Source organism: Cynoglossus semilaevis, chromosome 3 (genome assembly GCF_000523025.1).
Source record: "Cynoglossus semilaevis isolate Cse_v1.0 chromosome 3, Cse_v1.0, whole genome shotgun sequence".
Taxonomy (NCBI): Eukaryota; Metazoa; Chordata; class Actinopteri; order Pleuronectiformes; family Cynoglossidae; genus Cynoglossus; species Cynoglossus semilaevis.
Window position 1 is genome coordinate 5,827,603 of NC_024309.1, and position 20,726 is coordinate 5,848,328.

The window sequence follows — 20,726 nt, forward strand, 5'->3', positions numbered from 1 at the left end:
TGTTGTATTCACGGGTGTACATCTGAACGCGGCCGTGTTGTCTAGACCAGGGAGCAGTAGCCGCCGCAACTTCCGTTGCCCGCATCCTCGTCAGTGAGCTGGACGCCTCGGCCATGGCTCTCACTCTGCCATAAACCAGGAGTCTGGATGATCTTCTCCACCAGCTCCTCAAACGCGCACTGGACGCCGTCTCTGGTCTTCGCACTGGCCTCTGGAGGCGGAGCACGAAGGGAACATTGGAGAAGACAGACGTAAACGAGTGGAACGAGTTATAAAAAAAAAAACAAAAGAAAAAACAGCGGTAGAAATGTGGCGCAAAATGATGGAAATGAAGACGAAAAACAGATACATGAACTTTCACTGCCTTGCATCTTGATGCTATCATCTAGTTGTGGAAAACATCTTAATAATAACCTCTTTAGTCCAAACAATCCTCCGAATTATGACAAAGTCCAGAAACACTACCGTAATAACTACAGAATAGAGAAATAAAGCTAATTTATGAGAGTATTTCACAAACAATTACATATGAAAATACTGCAAAAAAAAACCCATTTCAACTTTTCATTATACTGTGCTGCATTGATGGAGGTAAAAACATGTGATTAGACATAAACGTCCCAGTCATTTCTGCTCAAGGACCAGTCCTTCAGAGACATATGTGGAAAATAAAAGCACACGGAGAAAAACACAAGAACACATGGAAGATCAGCCATGAATCCTGCTTTATAAATAGAACTATGCTAGCATTCCTCGACAAGACTGGGAGCTGCTTCCCTTGTGGTGCTGTCTACAGCAGCTGAGGCCCCACAGGACTCTACAGAGGAGGGAATCCTTCCGACTTACCTATAAAAAGCATGGAATGTTTCCTTGCAAACTTCAGCCCTTCGGCCCTGTCCATCTCATGGTTTTCCTAAAACAAAGGAGAGGTAATGACTTATTTGAGGTCTGTCGGGCAGAGCAGTGTGGTTTTGAGAGTGGAGAGGGGAAAAGTGATTTTCACAGACAAAGAACAGGACACAATACACTCATAATGTGCTACTCCGTGGGTATTCTTCATCCTGGTTCAAGGAGCAGCTGCCAGAAAAATCAGTGTGGGGCAGCCATGCTCATTTAGTTTTGTCATTTGTCAAACAGCTGTAAGACGACACTTTAAGACAGAGGTTCCCAACCTTTTTTTTGGCTTGGGACCCCATAGTGACATCACAAATTTCTGGTGACCACAGAGACATTTTTTATTCTAGAATTAGTTTTTGATCACGTTTGTTTTGCTTGATTGTATTTTTTATTTTTATATTCATGATAAAGTTAAATAAAAATGTTTAAGACTGTTTAAATCATAACTTTAAAAAGATTAATAATTAGCTGAAAAAATATTTAGTAATGTTTTATCAATTACTGGACATTTCAGGTGACCCTATTTTAATTCCACATATTGTGTTGCAACCCCGAAGTTGAAAACACTGCTCTTTAGTAATGTATATCACTATTTTGGATTATATATAGAAATTACACTTTATATTGACCATTCCTTTTTCTTATATGTGCATATTATTCTTAAATACCAAGATACAGAGATATCAACTTTTTTAGTTTTATCAAAAAAAGCAAAATGGCATTGTAGAAAAATCAAAATTACTGATTAGTTGAGCGTAATTCTTTTTATCTGAACAACCTTGGCTGATCCAGAGGACACAGTAAAGCACATTTATCCACACACAAATCCACTCACCTTATCAATTTTGTTTCCAACAAGCATCTTCACGAGGTCATTCCTTGTACAGTACGTCTCAAGTTCATTGAGCCAGTTATCAAGCTTGGTAAAGGTTTCTCGCCGTGTGACATCATACACTGCAGAAAAATCAGTAAACCAACGTGAGCTCTGGTCAGAACCCGTCATCGACAACAGGAAGTGTACAGTAACTGAGCAACATGACCATGAATGACTCAGCATTCACAGTAAAACTGATAATTACAACTTTATCTTTCTCTCTGAACTCTTCAGAGAAAAATGGACAAAGTCAATCCCAGCAGACAGACCCTGAAAGCTCACTAGTCCACTGTGGGGACATGTATTGAGACAACCAACTGTTCACACACACTTTCACACCAATGGTCTTTGTTCAAATTCATAAACACACCAATTTATGGTGAACAATAATCATGCTAGTAACACTATCTTTATGAATTATATGTACTGTTTGTATTTTACAGTATATAACATTTGGTACTCTTATACCTTTCATTTTTAACCATCCCTCTCAGAAAAAGGCGATCTAATAGTAAAAATGAAACTAAAATCTGACTAGTGTGCATCTATAAATAACACCACGGGGGAGTTTAGCACTTGGATGAGCTTGAATAACTTGAGAAATCAGTCAACTCAGGTGGAACTTTTGTCCATCTTTGATGCATAAGTGACTGGGGCTGCTCGTCAGCCTCTGGACACTGCGATTCTCCGCTTCATGATGTGCCAGACATTTTCAATGGGAAACAAATCTGGGCTGTCAGCTCGAGCCAGTCAAGCAGACGCACACTATGTTTAGCAAGCCACACTTTTGTAATTTGCACAGAATGGGGTCTGGCTGGAAAATCCAAAGAATTCCTGAGAAAAGACATTGTCTTGAATGGAGCATATGGCGGTGTAAAATTTAAATATAGGCCAGCCCAGTGGTATCTGCCCGAGTGCCTGTTATTCACGATTCTTAAACTTTTCACAAAGTTACTAACTGTAGGTTGTGGCAGGTCAAAAACTCTTCACTTTTCTGTGCTGAGAAACAGTGCAATAGAGTTAAAAAATAGTCTGCCAATTTAAAATAGTCCTAAATTGGCAGACATTTCTCCTGCAAAGTTGAGAACAAGTTGTTCGGCCACAACTTTGCCTGCAACAACAGAAAGCTTCTTTTATACCCTATGATAGATACTGATACTCTTTTACTCTTTATCTTTTACTAGTAAGATGGAGATAACTCTGAGAATGTAAGGTGTACTTACTGAATTTGTTTATGTTAAACAACGGTTTAGTTAGTCTTTAGTTAGTGTTTTAAAAAAACACTACAGATTACATTTTTAACATCATGCGCAGGATGTTTTGGAAATGAATATGTAATAACGAAATGTTTACTTTAAACCAAAAGATCTTTTTCATCACAGAACCACATCGAGCATTTTTACGATCCCAGATCTATAGCGTTGCACATTCTGTTTCAATATACGTCAGTACCATGGTCGCAAAAAAACCCACAGGCAGCAGAGGAAGTCTGTTTTAAAGGTTTAACTAAGTTCCTGTGTGTGCATATTCATGCAGTACATGCATGTCCATGCAAGGAGGTTATAAACTAACTTCCAGAGGGAGAGAGAGAGAGAGATAGAAGGGGAGAGAGAGAGAGAGAGAGTAAGAGAGAGAGCGTGCGTGTGTGCAGGTCACAGGATGAAAAGCCATCACTGTCTTTTCAAGCAGTGTTCTGACTGTGAAGTGACGTGGGCAGAAACCCACAACACCCACTACATAGAGATGAGCACACACACATGTGAGGACAGTGTAAATGGTAAAGCTTACCCAAGATGACTCCCTGGGCACCGCGGTAGTAACTAGGTGTCAGGGTCCGAAAACGCTCCTGTCCAGCAGTGTCCTGTGACAAAAAAACAATCAGTTCAATCATACTGACCAACACACACAGACAAAAGCAGGTGGCTGAAAAACCAGAGCAGATCCACATAAACAATGAACCTGACATGATGTTACAAAAGCGCCATCTTGTGGCGAATTAGCGGAATTGCCCAACCTTTTTTGGCACAAGAGTGACAAATCTATGAGCGCTAAGAAAAATATAAAGGTCACATGTTTACCAGTGTTGAAACAGGGCTCCCACCACCGAGATGGTTACTTACCCAGATAGCCAACTTTGCTTTGTTTCCATCTACAGAAATGGTCTTCACTTTAAAGTCAACACCTGGACAATGAAAAGACAGTCAATCACACATAACTCCATGATTACCACATCCTTCCTCAACAGCAATATGATGAGTTTTACAGGTTTGACCAATTACTGCCAAGAATATTAGAATGGCGACAGACTGCGATTACCAATGATGAATTGTCAAAACACACAGAGCACACAATTTGAACTTCGCTGAACTTGCGTTAACCCCACAGATTCTCAGACTGGCAATGGGCCAATCCCATGTTCTGTATTTAAATTATTGCATGTCTGTGTATTCATAAAACCCCAAAAAATATGATGTGGGTTAACAGTCCTGAAAGGAAGTCAGTGCAAGGCTGTGCTAAAATAAATAAATAAATACAATCCACCACCTGTGAAATGGTTCAGACAGTAATGAGTCAACAGTGAAATCTCTGCCAAGTCCCAGAGGAAGGGACATTTACATGAAAATAACAATGCCGTCCCCATTTCCCCACATAAGTAAATCTCCTCCGTTGCCTTTGTCCAGTATCTTAGTGTATGGAGCGTGCAGTTTCTGGATGATGAACTGCCCAATGTTTTAGAATCCAGTGACAGATTTAGCGAGAAATGTACGCTTGTGATGAGCCTGCTCTCACATCTGGCAGTGAGGAGAGAGTTCAGATAGGAGCCAAATAAGGGACATGGACACCAGCGAGAATATATGACAATGAATATTTACCTCACACACAAAAATACAGTCTGTTACACAGTCCATCACAACAACTTCCACTCTCTCTAGTACAGCACTGCTGCTTTGACACTGTTGCTAGACGAATGTGCTGGACTTCATGAACCTGGATCAGTATATGTCCCGATTTAATTTACAACAAATTCACAGAGGCCTTCCCCCTAAACAGCACATGTTGAAGCATCTGTTTATAATTTCACAATACAACAAAATGCCACAACCACTTAAAGTGATGATTGCGCTGATCCCTGCAGGCTAAGCTGTTCATGGCGCAGCCCGAAAACAGTCCTTCGTTGAGTCACGTTAATACACTACAGCATCACGGCATGTCCTGTCTGAACAATAGGCACTGTTGTCAGGAGAGGGTGAGTCAGCTTCACCCAGGTCTGCTTTTTAATTGTTGTAGTAAAAGCACCCAGAAGAAATGAAATCCATTTTAAGACACAAGTTCCAGATCATTTCCAGAGAATTTGGTCTGGCATTCACTGGAGTTCACCTTCACAAAAGCTTGAACAAATCTCTGGAGGATCCAGGTCAGGGAATGGTGCAAGGCTTAGGCGTTCAGGCAGCGGCACACTGACTTGTTCACTCACTGTAGTTTATCCAGACTTTCTAATGCTGTGATCTCACATGAGCTCATTCAGATATTATTCAGAGATTAGATTTGGGAGCAGGGAGACAAATCTCAGAGGTGATTTCTGCAGACAATTGTCTGCTAAGATAAACACCACCCAGACAATCTGCTGAGAATATCCTGGCCCATCTTTCTTGCTATTATCTTCGACTCTAATTAGAGCAACTCTAATGGATGTTACGGTATATCAATTAAATCGTACCTTAGCAAACGGTGTGCTGGCCAGTGTACTAAGAAAAAAAATTCCCCTCTAACTAACTGCTCTAAAAAATGACGGATAAATGCACATTTAAGGTGGTGTGATATCGGACTGTTTTTTTTCTTGAAAGAATGGTGATAGCCAGGAAAATTTAAATCCATTGATGAAATTTGCTTGGCAAAACAATCGATGTTGGCAGAGTAACACGGTAGGTTTTACAGTGTGACCTTAAAACAAAAGTTCTTTTTATTGATTCAAAATGATAGAACTGCTGCTTTAGTTTTAGAAACACCATCTCAGTTCAATGGAAAAAATCTATTAGGATTGACAGATTAAAAGTCCACTTTAATTGAACCATGAAAAAAATACGTTTACTTAAAGCATCTGATTTTTGAATACTAAGGGCGCACCTAACAAGCAGTTTTGTTTGTTTAGGGAGACTAGATTTCACTAGTTTTTTTATCCATTGCTTATACCATTTCTACACATTTGTTCCATTTGGTTTAAGTTCAAATTTCTGTATCTGTTTCATTACCCATCAGTCCTAATAAGCAATCAAATGCGCCAATGCTTAAGAAAAGGCTGAAAACACTGCTTCGACTGGAGTGGACACAGACTTATATCCCTGTGAAACACTGCACCTCAGCTACCTCCACCTACATATTCTCTTTCTTTGACAGAGCCACCATCTCCAAACCCCATAGCAGGTTACTCTAAGGAATGGGTGGAATGACACCGGGCAATTATTAGAGAAGAACACAGAATATTTGCTACCCTGTTTAGTAACAATGTTTTTGTTCTGTCTCAATGAAGCTCAACTCAATCAAACCTTTCAGCCGTCACGCTACCCATCAATACTCTCCTCTTGAACTAATTACTGAGATCCTTTTTGCTCGTGCTTCTGCAGAGCCCTGTTTTAGATGAAACACATGATTGTAAAAGTAATGGTCAAAACATTATAAACAACTGTCAGTACAATTTAAAACAGCTTAACCACAGCTTCGAGTCTGAGTTTGTGTTTATTTAAACTAAAACTTGTGGCTCATTTTGACTGACTAATGCTTATACTGTCTTTCAGTCGCTGCAACACCAGGTCTTGTTTTCATTTAAGTTTCTCATTTTCTAAGTTTTTCTGAGCTCAGATGTTTCACTTACCTATTGTAGCTGCCTGTTCAGGGTCAAATGTATCATCTGTGAATCGTAAGAGGAGGCTGCGGACAGGATGGAAAAAAACTGTTAAGTCTTGGTATTAATCAGTCACATAAGCAATTCAATTCTATTCACAGTGGGTGAGCTAGCTTTCAGTCTTGGATCAGTTTTCCATATGCCTGGCTCATGCAGCCTGTCCTGCGGCCCCAGACTTATCTAATTGTCTGTCTTGCAATTGATCACTTTGCCCTTCACCTGCATAAACACATAAACAGACCGGATGATATTGCTGCCAGATTGTAGTTAGAAGGACATGGTTCACTTCTAAACAATGACTAATCACCTGCAAAATGCCTTTATCACAGTGCTGCTGAGTAGCATAATCTTGCTATGTTTCCTTGAACCAGGAGACTTCTTTCTATTTCTCTTCTGAGTCATCAGGATGTAAGGAAAATTGATTCATATTTTCATACAGGTAATAATTATAATAATAATTAACTTATGAAAGTGTAACCAACTTAATAAGCTTTAGAATTGCTTTAGGGAAACAATGGTCTTAGCCTGACTGATTCACCATTACACCGTGTCTAATAGAGCTATAACATAAAAGCAAACTTATGTCCTAATAGCTCACATAAACACACTATCCTTTGTCTGCATTTATTACAGGGCATTAAAGTTAATAAAGTAAGCAAACCAGCAAAGCTATAGAATATGATTCAAAGGGAGCCAAACAAACATCTGGAGACAGAGCTGTGGCTAATACATTTTTTAACAATCACATAAAAGGATTACAATAACCTTGATGGACAAAAATCCTTTTCTTTAAGATTTGAGGTATGTGTAACAGGTTATTTGAGACAGTCAAAGCCATGTCAACAATGTGCATCAAAATAAAACATTTTTTCTTAACCAAAAAATCACTAATGGAAGAGCTTACATCAGCTTTCAGCAGTTCATTATCTATGTACCGTGCTATGACTCTGGAGGGCAGGCTGCTGAGCACAATACCATAGTTTTCAATTTGATGGTTGACGGCTCAGGCTGGCTACCAGGATTCTTTCCTGCAGTCTGGACCACAGTCAGAGAATAGAAAAAGACGTCCCTAAGCTTTCTGTTGACATACTACATTGTAAACTGCCAGAAAAAACGTTACTTAAAAATAACATTAAAATTCTGCCTTGGCTGGTTTGTGGTAGCTAACAGGGACGTCTGATTCTGATTAGCGTTTAATAGCAAAATCGGCTCAGTGATAAAAGCCATACAGCCTTATAGAACCTTTCAACAAAAGATTAGCTTGAATTATAAACTACATAAACGGGCTGTCTGCTACTGGGTTTCGAAACTGACGGTTTGAGAAAGACTAAAAAGGTATGCAGTTACCGTCAATACCATCGGCAAAATGTCATTTTTAATATAAAGGATAAGTATTAAGCTAGTATGTATCCCTAAATCAGCCTCGAATAGGTCGTTATGTGTTTTTGTGTAAGCACAGATGGTATCACAACGACCTGACGACATAGCTATGTGCAATTCCTACAAAGCTAATAAATGTTTAACATTCTAATTGTTAGGGTGTTCTAATTTAACAAAAAATAATAAATAGTCTTCTTTTGGTATTTCTATGTTGTTTCCTTACATGACAAACACGCTCTTGAGCTAACAACAGGAGTTAGCTAATGCTAACAGAAGCAGCATAGAGCCACGCCATCATTTTCTGCGGAGATAAACTTGAGCTTACCTAGACTTTCCAACACCACTTTCTCCTATTATCAATATTTTCAGCGTCGTTAATATGTCTTCCTCCATTTCCGCTTCACTGTGAGTCGTGACACTCTCGTCTAACAGCTACAAAACAATGTTTTTAACGACGTGCTTAAGTTAACTTTAGCTCTCTTTAGCTCTTGTTTACACCCCGCAGTAGATGGTTTGTTTTAGGAAGAAGACTCACTCCAACTATTTCCGGTATGACTCGTAGAGACATCCGGTTGGTCATAACCCATGAATAGACTTTGGATAGACAGAGCGCATATTAGGTTTATCTGTTTGTGATTCAGTTATACACACACACACACACATATATATACATATATGTATATATATACATATATGTATGTATGTATGTATGTATATATATATATATATATATATATATTCAGTGAATCTTTTCAAGAAAATATTCAGTTTTAAGGCGCCATACCAAGGGTTTGCTGTCTGTGAATGAGAACTCCGAAAAATAATTTCTATAGGTAATTGGAACATTGATCAAAGGTGGATAAAAGTACCAAGTGTGTTCCGTTTAAATACAAACGAATACTAAAAACACTTTTTTTTTATTCTTCACAGTGTAAAAATGCCTTCAGCATTCACCCCATGGGTTTGTCAGTACCCATTTGAGAAGGACACATGGAGGGTTCAGGAAGGTCAGAATAATAATAAAAAAAAAAAAATTGAAGGAAAAAGGGGAGGAAAAATAAATGCGCACAACAATCCACAAAGCTTTCGTGTTTTTTATTTAATAAATAAGTCATAAACAGAACAGGGAGAAAATGTGTATTGAAAAAAGGCACTTTGAAATCAATACTATAAAGGTGTGTATGTGTAGTATTTTAAAGGCATTTTTGTGTGAAAGCATTTAGAGCTGATTGTGTTGATGTGTGAACACATGCTGTGATAATACTATGTAGTCTGCATACAAACAAACAAACAAAAAACAGATAACCTCACGCACATACATTGAATTGTGGTACATGGGGACATTAAAAGGTTTTTGGTATAAATGATAGTAACCACAAGAGAGGACACAAGTGTGACTAAATAATTAGCAAATAGTGAAAAAAAAGAATTGTGTTGTGATTGCAACCTGCATGACTTTACAAACCCATTGATTGTTCACATCGCCAACCATTTCATTTCAAAGAGTGGTGTACAGTGTACAGTCCCTTTGAGAGAGAGATTTCAACAATACAAATATCACGAACTGACACTAATACCACAAACGTTTACACGCAACTTATTCCTCATCTGTGGTTTGAAATTTCATATACAAATGTGTTTTTCTGACACTGTCTGATTTGAGTTTGGTGCTAAATATCTTTCAACATTTATCCTAGATGTTGTTTTCTATATATACACACACACGCGCACACTGGTAATGTGCTGCACCGATTAAAGGTTTACACATCACACTCTTCAGCTTGTGTCCGGTACACACGGAGACTCACAGGGCATCAGTGCACAGAGATGAGTGGAGACACAAACACAGGCTAACTGACAGGAACTGTAAAATTGTTTGGTATTGTCGTCACTGTTTTTGTTTTTTTAAACTTCTGTTCATACCAGTCCTGTGGCAGAACCTCCCCACTCCTTATTTCATCCACTTTTTTCCAGATATGCAATTTAAAAGTATATACACACACAGTATACTGTACATCCAAGATACAAACAAATGCAGATAAAACATAGGTGTTAGTAAAAATACAGATGCAGTGGCTGAACGATGCGTTAAACTGATAGGACGACAGAAAGAACTAACGTGAACTCCAACCAAACGTTCCTCTCCGATGACTAAGAAAGTGAATACTTCAGATACTGTATCAAATACTTCATAGCAGAGTTCATTGAAAACTGTATAATGCCATCATTTTCCTTCATATTTGGGGTTGACCACAGTCGTGACAGCGCTTTTGTAGATGGGGTTTTCACCCTGAGAAGAAAACATGAAAGAGATTGGTTACATCAAGAATATTCCAACTTAAACACACAACTCATTAGTCCAAGCCATTCAGGGTTACAATTAAACACATTTGTCAAAATTTCCATGAGGATCAGTCAGCACACAGTCATGCCTTTTTTTTTTAAATCACACAGATGTAGAAGTTAGGCCTCATGTTTATTCATTTGACTTACCGGATTGTATTCACACGCTTGGAGCCTTGACACTCATGCAGTTGTACCAAACCATAAAGACAGTATTATTTGTTTTGTGTAACAAAAACTATAATAAAGAACGGAGAATAAAAAAGAGTGAGAAACAAAAGCTAGAAAAAAAAAGCAACCACAACAGAAAACAGCCCAGGCAGGAAAATTAGGATGAAAGGAAAATAAATACAAACTCAAAGAGCAGTAGCAGCTTTGCTTCCATAGCTTGGGTTCTGGAACTGATTGATAGGACTCTTGTATATGGGATTTTCTTGCTAAAGGCAGATGGACGAGGACAGAAAAGAGGTTACCAGGTAGGAAAAGTACAAATGCACTGAGGATAAAAGAAAAAAGTAGGAAGGGAAAAAGCAAATAAGAAACAAAGAGAAGACTATGTTTAAAGGTAAATTATCTCCAATTGAAGATTAATACTTCTTCATCTTCTTTTCAGTTTGTTGTTATTCAAGACAAATTATTTTTCAAGATTAAATACCTAGTATGAGTTTACGATGGACTACCCTCACAAAACACTGAGCATGTAGGTCCCCTCCCTTTTCTGCAGAGGGTGCTGTTTACTCAGTTTAAATGTCGAGTCTAAATTGGCTTTCTGGATGAAATATTTTGTCTCACAGACCAAAAAAAAAAGTTAAAAGAAATCCTAGGACTGCATTCTTGTAATTATTGTAAAGTGAGGACACTGTCGTTTCCCCAAGTCCAAAAGTGTTTTACATTGAATGTGCCTGTGAAACGTTTGAGTTGCACTATTGCCACCTACTGGGCGTATTGTGCACTAGTAACCACTCGTTAGACAGGTATGGAGGAAAAATAGGACGGAATGGAGTTTATATATCAACTTTCATTGTTTTGTTCTTTGTCTTTCAACTTTTGTTTTCTTTTTTTGTTCTTGCGTGATTTTAAAGTAAAATAAAAAAATTAAAGTAACTTGCTGCTCTGTTTGTTAAAATAAGAAAGATTTCAACTGGAGTTTCTACCGCAGTAATATCTCAATTCTCAAATTCATTACGCTCGTGACGCTGTTGAACCACTAGGTGGAGGAATATCCTTTCACACGAAGGTACCAGTAACTCCAGCGTTCTGTCCTCCTGCAGTCGAGATGCCACAGAGTGGAAGAGGTATGAAGGGAGGAGCTGTGGCCACCCCCTTGGGAAAAGTCCAACTTTCCTCAGAGCACATTACATTCCCAAAAAAGTCCAGACAACCTTTGACAATTTCCCATCGCCCAACAATTAATCCTGTTCCTGCAGATGTGTGATGGTAAAATCGACATACGAGGTACTTTGCAATGATATCACTGTTTCTGTGGATGTCATGTGCTTCTGGGAATAACAAATCATCTTCACAACTTCAATCCCTGACAGAAGGCGGCTTTTGTTGCAGCCAAACAACACCTGTTTTCCACATTTCCATAACTCAGCCAGACTTCTGCCTAAAATCCAAAAGACTTCTTGGGCTCCTCTTTCACAGAGCTGGTTATTGCTGTAGTCACTCACCGTATCCCACTTGGCATTCATCTTCTCCTTCTCAAATTTGGCAAACTCCCTCCTGTCATGAATGATCATCAGCAGCTTCCAGATGAGCAGCAGAGCTAAGCCGATCAGAACGATGCCAGCAACTACACCAGCTACGATGGGGATGATGTCAGGACCGGCAGGGCAGTCTGGAACACACCAAGGTGCAGCTTAAAGAAACTTTACCAAATATAATACAGCGGCAATAACGCGCCGTTGACTGGCTGTAATCACTTAAATTTCCTCTGTAACTAAAACCATCCACACCCTGGTCCACGTGGGCCCAGTTTCTCACTCACCCAGTGTGTCGACCACGTGCACCTCCTTCTCTGTGTTGTTGTTGACAGCGTAGGTGTAGTAGAACCAGCAGTCGTTGGCATCCCTCTCCTTGCAGTGCATCACGGGATAAGAGGCGTCGTTGGGTTGAGGCAGCTTGTCTCTGTCCTTGACTTTGATCAGGTTGAAGTAGCTGCAGTCTCGCTCGCACGTGTCCTTCTTCTCACCGGTGCCAAAGGCACGACACTGGACACACTCCCTGGAGGAAATTGCAAAGTTTGTAAGACCACAGATGGTTTGGCTATAATAATAAAAGTGTGTACAAAACACAGAAACATGAGCAGTAACATGTCATAAATACTTATATCAAAGAAAATACACACTTTTACAACTGAATTTTCTTACCCTCAATGGCTGTCAAAAAAAAAGACGTTTTTTAATCTTTTCTTTTAAATATCACGACACTATCATGCCTAACCTTACACGAAACATCAATAATGATGAGGAAAATAAGGATTCAAGCCTCTGCTGAAAAAGGCCCACCAGTGTGAGAACGTGTCCACTAACATGTTTCTTTATTCCAGACTTACTTGTGCTCAGTACAGACTCCTGGGCAGGTGGGGCAGGTTTCACAGGTGGGACCCTGGAATTTGGGGTCAGTGCACTTACAGGTGCCACATTCACACGTCCCCCTGCCGTTACAGATCTGCTTGTTGCTGGCCATACACGTGCTGTCGTCCAGTGAGCAGTCGCAGGCACTTCCGGTCCACATGGGGTCGCAAACGCACGATCGGCAGTCGCACCGTCCGTGTCCTGAAGAAAGACAAAATTAAAGCATGAAATAAGTCCATGGCTTTGTACCTATTGGGCCTACTGGGCTTAGTGTTTTTTTTTTCAACCATGGGGTCACGACCCCATGGTTGTGGGGTCAATTAGAATTCAAATTCAAATTGATTAAAAAAAATGGAAAAAAAATATTTTTCAACTAATTATTCTTATTAAAATTATAATTCAGAAAACAACACATCTTAAACAATTCATTTCTGTCAATATAAATCCAGTTCAAATAAAACACTGCACAAAACTAATTCTAAAAACAGAAAATGTCTCTGGGGTCGCCAGAAATTTGTGATGTCAAAAATGGGATCACAACCACTGGGTGGTGTGTATGTACAGTATTTTTCTAGATAAAACTGAACTCTGTTCCTAGGTATTTGACATGCTCACCTCCACACAGCTTGTTTCCGGAGCGGTCACAGTTGAAATTGTCGCACTCGCAGAACTGACCGCTGTACCTCTCCTCGGGGTTGTCTCTCTTCTTGCACTCGCACGTGCCGCACACACAGTCTCCATTGTTGCTGCAGATGTCAGTGCCGTTGTCTTTGCGGCAGGTCCGGTCCATGTCCTCGTTGGCCACATCGTTGCTGCTGCATTCACACTGCCTGCCTACACGTCCTTCATTGCACCTGAGACAAAGGGTTACGGTATGAATTCCACAAATATTAAAATCTGAATAGGAAAGATGAAAGTTTGGGGCCAAAGTTCACCGACTTACTTGCAGGATCCACATTCATATGTTCCATTGCCAAAATGGCAGAGTGGACTGTTCTTAATTCCTCCCTTGTGGCATTCACATTGACAGATGAAGTGCAGCGTAATCTCCACTTCTTCTGTGAAGCCCAGAGGCTTTATCTTAATGGTTTCGGGCTTGCCATCTTTTGGACAGCCCTTAGAAGTCACACTGATGCTGAATGTGACCTGTGGATATACAATATCATCCGTGTGTTTAGACACAACAGGTGCTTGAGCCACCAAGTACAGACAGCACTTGACCACATATAAAAACTAAAACAGTGAAAAATACCTAATTGTTCAGGAGTGTGTTTTATTCCAGTTTTGTGTAGAAGTGATGCGTCAGTACGTATACGCGTCAGTATCAGTAGAAATATCATCTCCCGTCCAGAAGGTCAAAGTTCAAATCTAGACTATGAGAGTCCCTGCAGTATGTCCCTGTTCTAAAGACTTGGATCTTAACATGAAAGTAGATGAGCTACTGCAAAAGTGACTACAGTAGGTGTGAGTTGTGTGGTCATCATCGCTACAAAGGAACTATTTGAAAACAGAGCATTTACTCCTTTCCCAACTACTGGAGTTTATTTACTAACATTTCCAAAACTTACCTCGTCTCCGATGGAGATGTCTGAGCACTTGCGGCCATTCTCTCCTTCGCTAACCAATCCATTCTTACAGCGAGACGTGTAAGCTAAGGTCACTCCCTCTGGGAGTTTGCTGTTTTCCAGAATAACCTCAGATGACAGAGACTGCCAAAACCAAATGACACCAATGTGAATATTTACGCTTTGTTTGGCTGGAATGTCATCCGGTAGTTTTGTTTACAGACGGGAAGACAGAAAGGTTTAGCCAAGTAAAAAAAAAACTGTTTCCACACAGTGGCTTTTCAAAGCATTTTTGTTCTTACATTGTAAGCATCGATGATAAGGTTGATCACGTTGCTGGAGTTGGCAGACAGGGTTCCCACTGCAGACTTGGGAATTAGATTTTTCAGTTCCTGAGGAGACAAGTTTAGAAATAAACTCTTTAAAACATATAATCTTTAATGCCTAAAATAACATACTAATAACATAGACTTAAGTTTAGAAAAAATGACAATAATATTATAGAATATATATCTTTTAGATGAAAATGAGACTCACTTGATAAACAGGCTGGAACTCCTCTGTGACTGCGAAGATTGTTTGAATGTTGTTGTCACTCAGCTTCTGAACCAGGTGAGCGATGGAGGGATAGTCCTTTAAATAAACAGATGGAGAGCAGGAGTTCATATTTAACGTGCCGTGGTCGTAAACTCACATTATGGAAACATTGGTCGAAACACCGGGCGCCTTACGTAATAGTGACTCATTGTATAAACACCATTCTCCAGGTGACATTTTCCATCGTTCGGCAGCACGATGCCACCCAGCTTGCCGTCTCCAGCGAAATGAAATCCAGCATCAGTGGAGAAGACAAGCAGACGAGACGACTCTTTTCTCCAACCAATGAGATCCTGTAAATGAGAAAAAAATTATTTTACTCCTATATTTGTATTACCTCTCTGGATTAAAGTAAACTGCTATTGTTATGATGTCTATAAGGGATTACATTACAACTTCGACACCATCACATAAACATTTTTTAAATCTTCTCTGAATCATTAACCTGAGTCTAATCATCTCCCTCCAGATCACTGGGTGACAATAATACTGATTCTGCTTACCCCACACACAGCCACTTGCATGATGGCATCAAAGCCGCCCTCAGGAGAGTCCAGGTTTCCAGAGATGTGCTGCTGACCCACCAAGGTGTTAAACTTCTTGCCATCGCTGGTCAGGGTCAGAACATTCTTGTAGCTAAAGGGGCTAGTACAGGTCTGGTCGCCTGTACATGGGTTACGCATCTTGGCGGGCGTCGTGCTGATATACGGCATGACCGTTTTCTCCACGAAAGATCCAAAACCTTTAAAAAAATGAAATAGAATTTCATTTGAATCATTCAAAACGTTTCTCACCCATTACCATCACACAAGGTCATCTATTACATAAGTGCTACAATGGTGTGAAATAAAAACCAGATACAAAAGCTACCAAAATGAGGTCAGTGACAGTGTCCACGGTGATGTCATAATGACATCATTTCTGACTCAGCAAAGGATATCAGATGATGACAAAGCATATATAAGTCACATATAGGACATTACACATACTTTTTTTCCTTAACGCACAGGTTGGAAACAAACCCCAACAACACAACATGCAAACACACACACACATCAGAGCTGTCAGGATGATTGCTCCAGATAACCCTCTCTGAATCACTGAACTGTCAAATATTTGTTTCTTCAGTTTGTTTGCTGGGGTCAAACCAGGGTCATTCAAACCCAGGTGGCATTTTCCATCAACGAGACAACCGAGATAGAAGTGTCAGTTAAAACTCTGTCCTGACCTATCCTGAAGTCTGAGGTGATCTTTGACATCTCCAGCATCAAACTGGTTCCCAGGTTCTTGACGTTCTCCAGATCATCCTTCATGGAGTAGGACAGGTCCATCAGGTAGTACAGATCGATGGGATAATCCTCGGCTCTCTTGAACTTCAAGTCAAACGTCTGGGGCTGACCTGACAAAAGTGTAATAAAAGTACAATAATTTATAAGGTCTAGAACTGCGTATGGGAAAATATGACTATGAAAAACACATGATTCTTAGAAGGGTAATGGGGTTGGGGGGGCTAAGAGAGATGTATCCCCACCAGATCGCAGGGTCAGATTGAGTTTCTGGGGCTGAATCTGAGTGATGTCTTCTGGCTTCAGTTTCTCTGCTCTGTTTCTGCGATTTGTCACTGCTTTGTTCTTGAGGATCTTCTTAATCCCATGCGGGTTCTCAATCATGGCCTCATCGCAGCCCCTTTTCAACAGAGACTGCAGCTCGTCGCAACGGGTCGACACCGTCTCACCTTGTTTGAGGAAATCCTAAGAGAAGCAGCGCAAGAAAAACTGACGGTTTAAATAGGTCTGTTTTTTCAGGTAAAAACAAAGGTACAAAAAGTTTGTAAGTTTTCATCTGACTTGTCACATGGTAGCAGTAGATGCATCCTTAAGAAACATTTTAGCAAAGTAAAAGCTAGTCCATGTTCCATAGAAAGACATGGAGCCTCACAAAAGCTTAAAAGGGTTCCATTAATTTTTACTTTTTTTAAAAGTGTGTTGTGAATAAATAAATAATATCCTTGCCTTTTTCTGATCATGTTGAAGCTCACTTAATATTAAACCTTAAAAAGAACAATCAATACTGGTATTCGATACTAAATACTTTCAAGTGCTGTTCGCTTATTGGCATGCTCAAACTGCAGTAAACACAGCTGACAGCTTCTATTCACATACTGGGTCTTTACACCAGCCACATTTGGCTCCAGCCTGGATACATTCCCCGCAGAATTTGGCGTTGGCATTGATGCACTCGTTCCCCTCTGGATGGGAAAGAAAAAGAGAGAGAATGGACCAATCGTAAAGAGTCAGAGACGGCAGAGTAAGCAGTAAAGGGTGGAAGTCTCTCCTGGCAATGTTAGCTGTGTGTTCAACACTGTAATAGGAGACAGAGACACAATATTCTACATTTGCTGTTGTCTGTTTTACTCTACGTGGTGCTGAGGTTGAGCTTCACCGGCTCTGCACACGGGGGCACCATTAAGCTAAATAAGAGGTTTAGGCTGTTTTTACTGTACTCAAGATGACATCATCCTGAATGAGAAATCGTACCTTTCTGAGCGATGCTAAAACAGATGACTCCTAGCAACGTGGATACCAAGAGCAGCTTCACGTCCATCTGGAAAAACAAAAAACAGAACAGATCAGAGAAGGTTATTTTCCAGTGTTGCTATGTAGATTTGTATCTTTGTCTTGAACAGTAGCAGTCGACATCGTTGGAACACTTAACGCTTTAAATTATAATTTCCTGTGCAAAAGCGGCAAGAGGCACGAGTCAGATGAGGGATCCTTTCTGTAAATGGATTTGTTATATGACTATGTAATAAATAATCCAGGGACAGGGACTCAGCCATACAACTGAGAATCAGACACACAGACAAACACAGTTACATTAGGTTGCCCCCGGCTCAAAGATGAGGCTCCATTTTCCCACAATCCTTTTTGCTGTAAATAGCACAAACTCCCTGGAGTGGAGCCCTCTTATGTTGTGTATATTGATCCCTGGTCTGGACGCAGGCCTTCTGGTCTGACATATTGATGCATCCTGTCCCTGTGCTAATGCAAGGCTCATCATTTACTAATGATATGGGGGATGAAGGACTTTTTCTTCTACCAAATGGCTGATGTGAGAGAAGAAGGTACTTCAGGGCAAAACAGTTCTGAATGTGCACTTCAAGATTTGAAGTCAATAGTAGTTAGCAGCAAAAGAAGCAAATACACTAATCTATGTTAGGATGCATACTCATGAACGTGAGATTTGTTTCAACTCAGAGTTTACGTAAATGCAGGCAGAGGAACTGACCACATGGTCAGGGTTTTAGCTATAAGATACTCAGAATTAGTTGGTTGGTTGAACTAATTAACATAATCAAGAGCTAAGGTCGTAAACTTTGTCCCTGTAATTTTTGTCAATGACTCTCATTGCCTCAGTGAGTATCATTATACAGTCTACATGGCTATTACTGACTCACCAAAAGATACAGCTAACAAGAAATGCTTCGCGCCACATTAGACGAACATAGCTATGGCTGCGACTAAAACATAATTGATATGAAGTTATTCAAATTATTATGATAAAAACCCTCCTTTTTAGAAAAAAAAAGTTTTTCATTAACTTTTTTAAACCAGACGACGTGGTTATTCATGGAGGCTTATTTTAAAGCCTGTGTTCTCTTTCACTTCGGTAAAGGGAGCTCTGACAGTCCGAGTGCATGGTGTTGAGTGAACATGCATTCCTGAGGACTGTGTGAGTGTGTTGTGAGGAGCAGTTTATATAGACACACAGGAGCAGACGGTCTGTCTGTAGCCCCCACCCCCCGTTTTAGATCAGCTGGCTTGAATCTTGGGGTCGTGCAACTCGTGTAGCTCTTCTTAAGCTGTGCTTCCATGTGAGATGAGAACTTCATCTAACCAGGATCTGCCACAGCAACACTGCCAGAACTCAAGAGTCCACAAAACGTTTACGTGAGAATCAAAAGTTGCAAACATGTATCTTATATTTGATTTATGTAAAGCAGGTGTGAACACTGTGAGAGTGCAGTGGTTTAAGTGAATGCAGAGGAAGGAATATGATGGAATTCAGATTCACATTCCTCTAGGAAGAAAAACCACACAGATATTTTCTTTTCATTACTGCTGAGGTTTCAAATTCAGGTCCATTTTGCAGTTTGAACAAATCATTCAAATGCAAATCATGGCTATGAAAGAACAGCAAAGGGTTTGTTTATACGCGTAGCAACATGAAAAACAGTCGTGTTGTCTTTATGCTGTTGAGCTTTGTAGCAGTAGGGAACATAAAAAACCAACTTACAGCAAAATAAAGAGCAGACGACAAATAACAGGTTTGGGAAAACATTAAACCCAAATTGTTTAAATGCTTTAAAGACTGAGGGTCGGATTATAAAGGCTGTAAAATACAACATACTTTTGGTCTACATGGACAATAAACAACATGTTTCTTTCCTTCTGCACCATTTTAAGAGAAAGACAGCAGATCAAGTTAAAACAAACTGCCCTTGGATTATGTTTATTTTATTATGTTATAATTTGAGTGCAGGTTTCTCGACAGCTGTCATTGAATTATTATAATATAATTTGTAACACAACAGTCGTCTTTCATCAATTTTAAATAAAGGCTGATGAACGTCTACTTCTGTCTAATGACTGCATTAGCATGTTGTTAGCATTTGTGCAAAGAACTGTTGAAAACACTAACACCAGAAAAACAGCTGTGACGGTTGAACGAATGATTATTTTCATGATGTATTAATCTGAAATTTATATCTTTAATCGGAGCCTCTACATTTGGTCCTGATTAGGTGAGAAAAAATGTTGCAGTGTAAAAAGAAACAGATGTGGTTCTGTGTGGTAGTATTTTAATCTTATCTCTTATCATACTTCTGTTTTATAGTGATCTATTTTAAACGCTCAACTGAGACTACTTAGTTACCTAAAATAATCTCTGGATTTGTTGCATTTGATTGAAGAGCAAATACATTAGGTTAAATTAAAATATGACTGTTAGTTTCACAGAAACGGACACATTTTTTTAGCTATATGCTGTACCAGAGCTGATTTAATCTGAGTGAACCAGTGAACTTCCGCTACACTAACATTTAAACAAACTTTAAAATAGTATACCATTAAGCTAACACATTAGCACACCTGACCACACTAAACTCACTAAACTGCAGTTATGTGGAGCATATTTTTACTTTTCCATATTGTCCCATATAAGACCCATATAAAACTACACTCATAAGCCATACTCTCAGCGAATTTTGACATGAAAACATCATGTTTTTTTATGAATGTCATTGCTCAAAAATACGGTGTAAGGGTCTTGGAACATGCCAGTAGCAATAAGCGCACTTTTATAGAGTAAATGTAGATGAAAATGAACTCCAGGCAGTTGACTGTCAACAGCAGGACACAGCTGTGCTGGTTAATCTTACAGCCAACTGATTAACGGCTTCGTGCATTTTGTCCTTAATGTCCGTCCACTCGTCAGACAACACCTGAGGTCAGACTGATAGCAGCCCACCGTTTACAGGCTGTCTGAGTCTCTATCATTTGTTATGAAGGCAGTGCTGGGCAGATATTGTG

The 20,726-nt window shown here is 39.7% G+C and overlaps 2 protein-coding genes and 1 long non-coding RNA gene across 4 annotated transcripts in view; 1 reads left to right on the top strand and 2 right to left on the bottom strand.

The window, feature by feature from the left end:
* LOC103377033 (ras-related protein Rab-18) lies at positions 1-8,588 on the bottom strand. The gene is made up of 7 exons (XM_008307649.3): positions 8,377-8,588; positions 6,642-6,697; positions 3,892-3,953; positions 3,560-3,632; positions 1,733-1,851; positions 847-913; positions 1-211 (listed from the first exon to the last, which is right to left on the bottom strand). The coding sequence occupies exons 1-7, from the start codon at positions 8,442-8,444 to the stop codon at positions 42-44; spliced, it is 615 nt and encodes a 204-aa protein (XP_008305871.1). The 5' UTR covers positions 8,445-8,588; the 3' UTR covers positions 1-41.
* On the top strand, positions 7,713-9,437 carry LOC112486824 (uncharacterized). The gene is made up of 2 exons (XR_003049343.1): positions 7,713-8,006; positions 8,982-9,437. It is a non-coding gene; the product is annotated as an uncharacterized LOC112486824 (long non-coding RNA).
* The window catches only part of itgb1a (integrin, beta 1a), a 20,659-nt gene continuing 9,064 nt past the window's right edge, over positions 9,132-20,726 (bottom strand). Inside the window, exons 2-17 of one of the 2 annotated variants that reach the window (XM_008307647.3) lie at positions 17,673-17,739; positions 17,298-17,383; positions 16,667-16,886; positions 16,364-16,534; positions 15,639-15,877; positions 15,270-15,428; positions 15,076-15,171; positions 14,841-14,930; positions 14,542-14,682; positions 13,917-14,119; positions 13,589-13,827; positions 12,952-13,174; positions 12,385-12,620; positions 12,068-12,234; positions 10,751-10,831; positions 9,132-10,341 (exon numbers count right to left, since the gene is read on the bottom strand). In XM_008307647.3, the coding sequence (XP_008305869.1) occupies positions 10,751-10,831; positions 12,068-12,234; positions 12,385-12,620; positions 12,952-13,174; positions 13,589-13,827; positions 13,917-14,119; positions 14,542-14,682; positions 14,841-14,930; positions 15,076-15,171; positions 15,270-15,428; positions 15,639-15,877; positions 16,364-16,534; positions 16,667-16,886; positions 17,298-17,383; positions 17,673-17,739 (2,418 nt within the window). In that variant the 3' untranslated portion in view covers positions 9,132-10,341. The remainder of the gene's footprint in view (positions 10,342-10,750; positions 10,832-12,067; positions 12,235-12,384; positions 12,621-12,951; positions 13,175-13,588; positions 13,828-13,916; positions 14,120-14,541; positions 14,683-14,840; positions 14,931-15,075; positions 15,172-15,269; positions 15,429-15,638; positions 15,878-16,363; positions 16,535-16,666; positions 16,887-17,297; positions 17,384-17,672; positions 17,740-20,726) is intronic. The other variant, XM_008307648.3, reaches the window with a different exon arrangement.

Bases quoted from the DNA above. Each gene is read 5' to 3' on its own strand.
- LOC103377033 (XM_008307649.3), bottom strand. From the start codon at position 8,444: ATGGAGGAAGACATATTAACGACGCTGAAAATATTGATAATAGGAGAA. The intron at 6,698-8,376 runs GTAAGCTCAAGT...TCCTGTCCGCAG, and splicing joins AGTGGTGTTGGAAAGTCTAG to CCTCCTCTTACGATTCACAG. The intron at 1,852-3,559 runs GTAAGCTTTACC...ATTTTTCTGCAG, and splicing joins TGCCCAGGGAGTCATCTTGG to TGTATGATGTCACACGGCGA.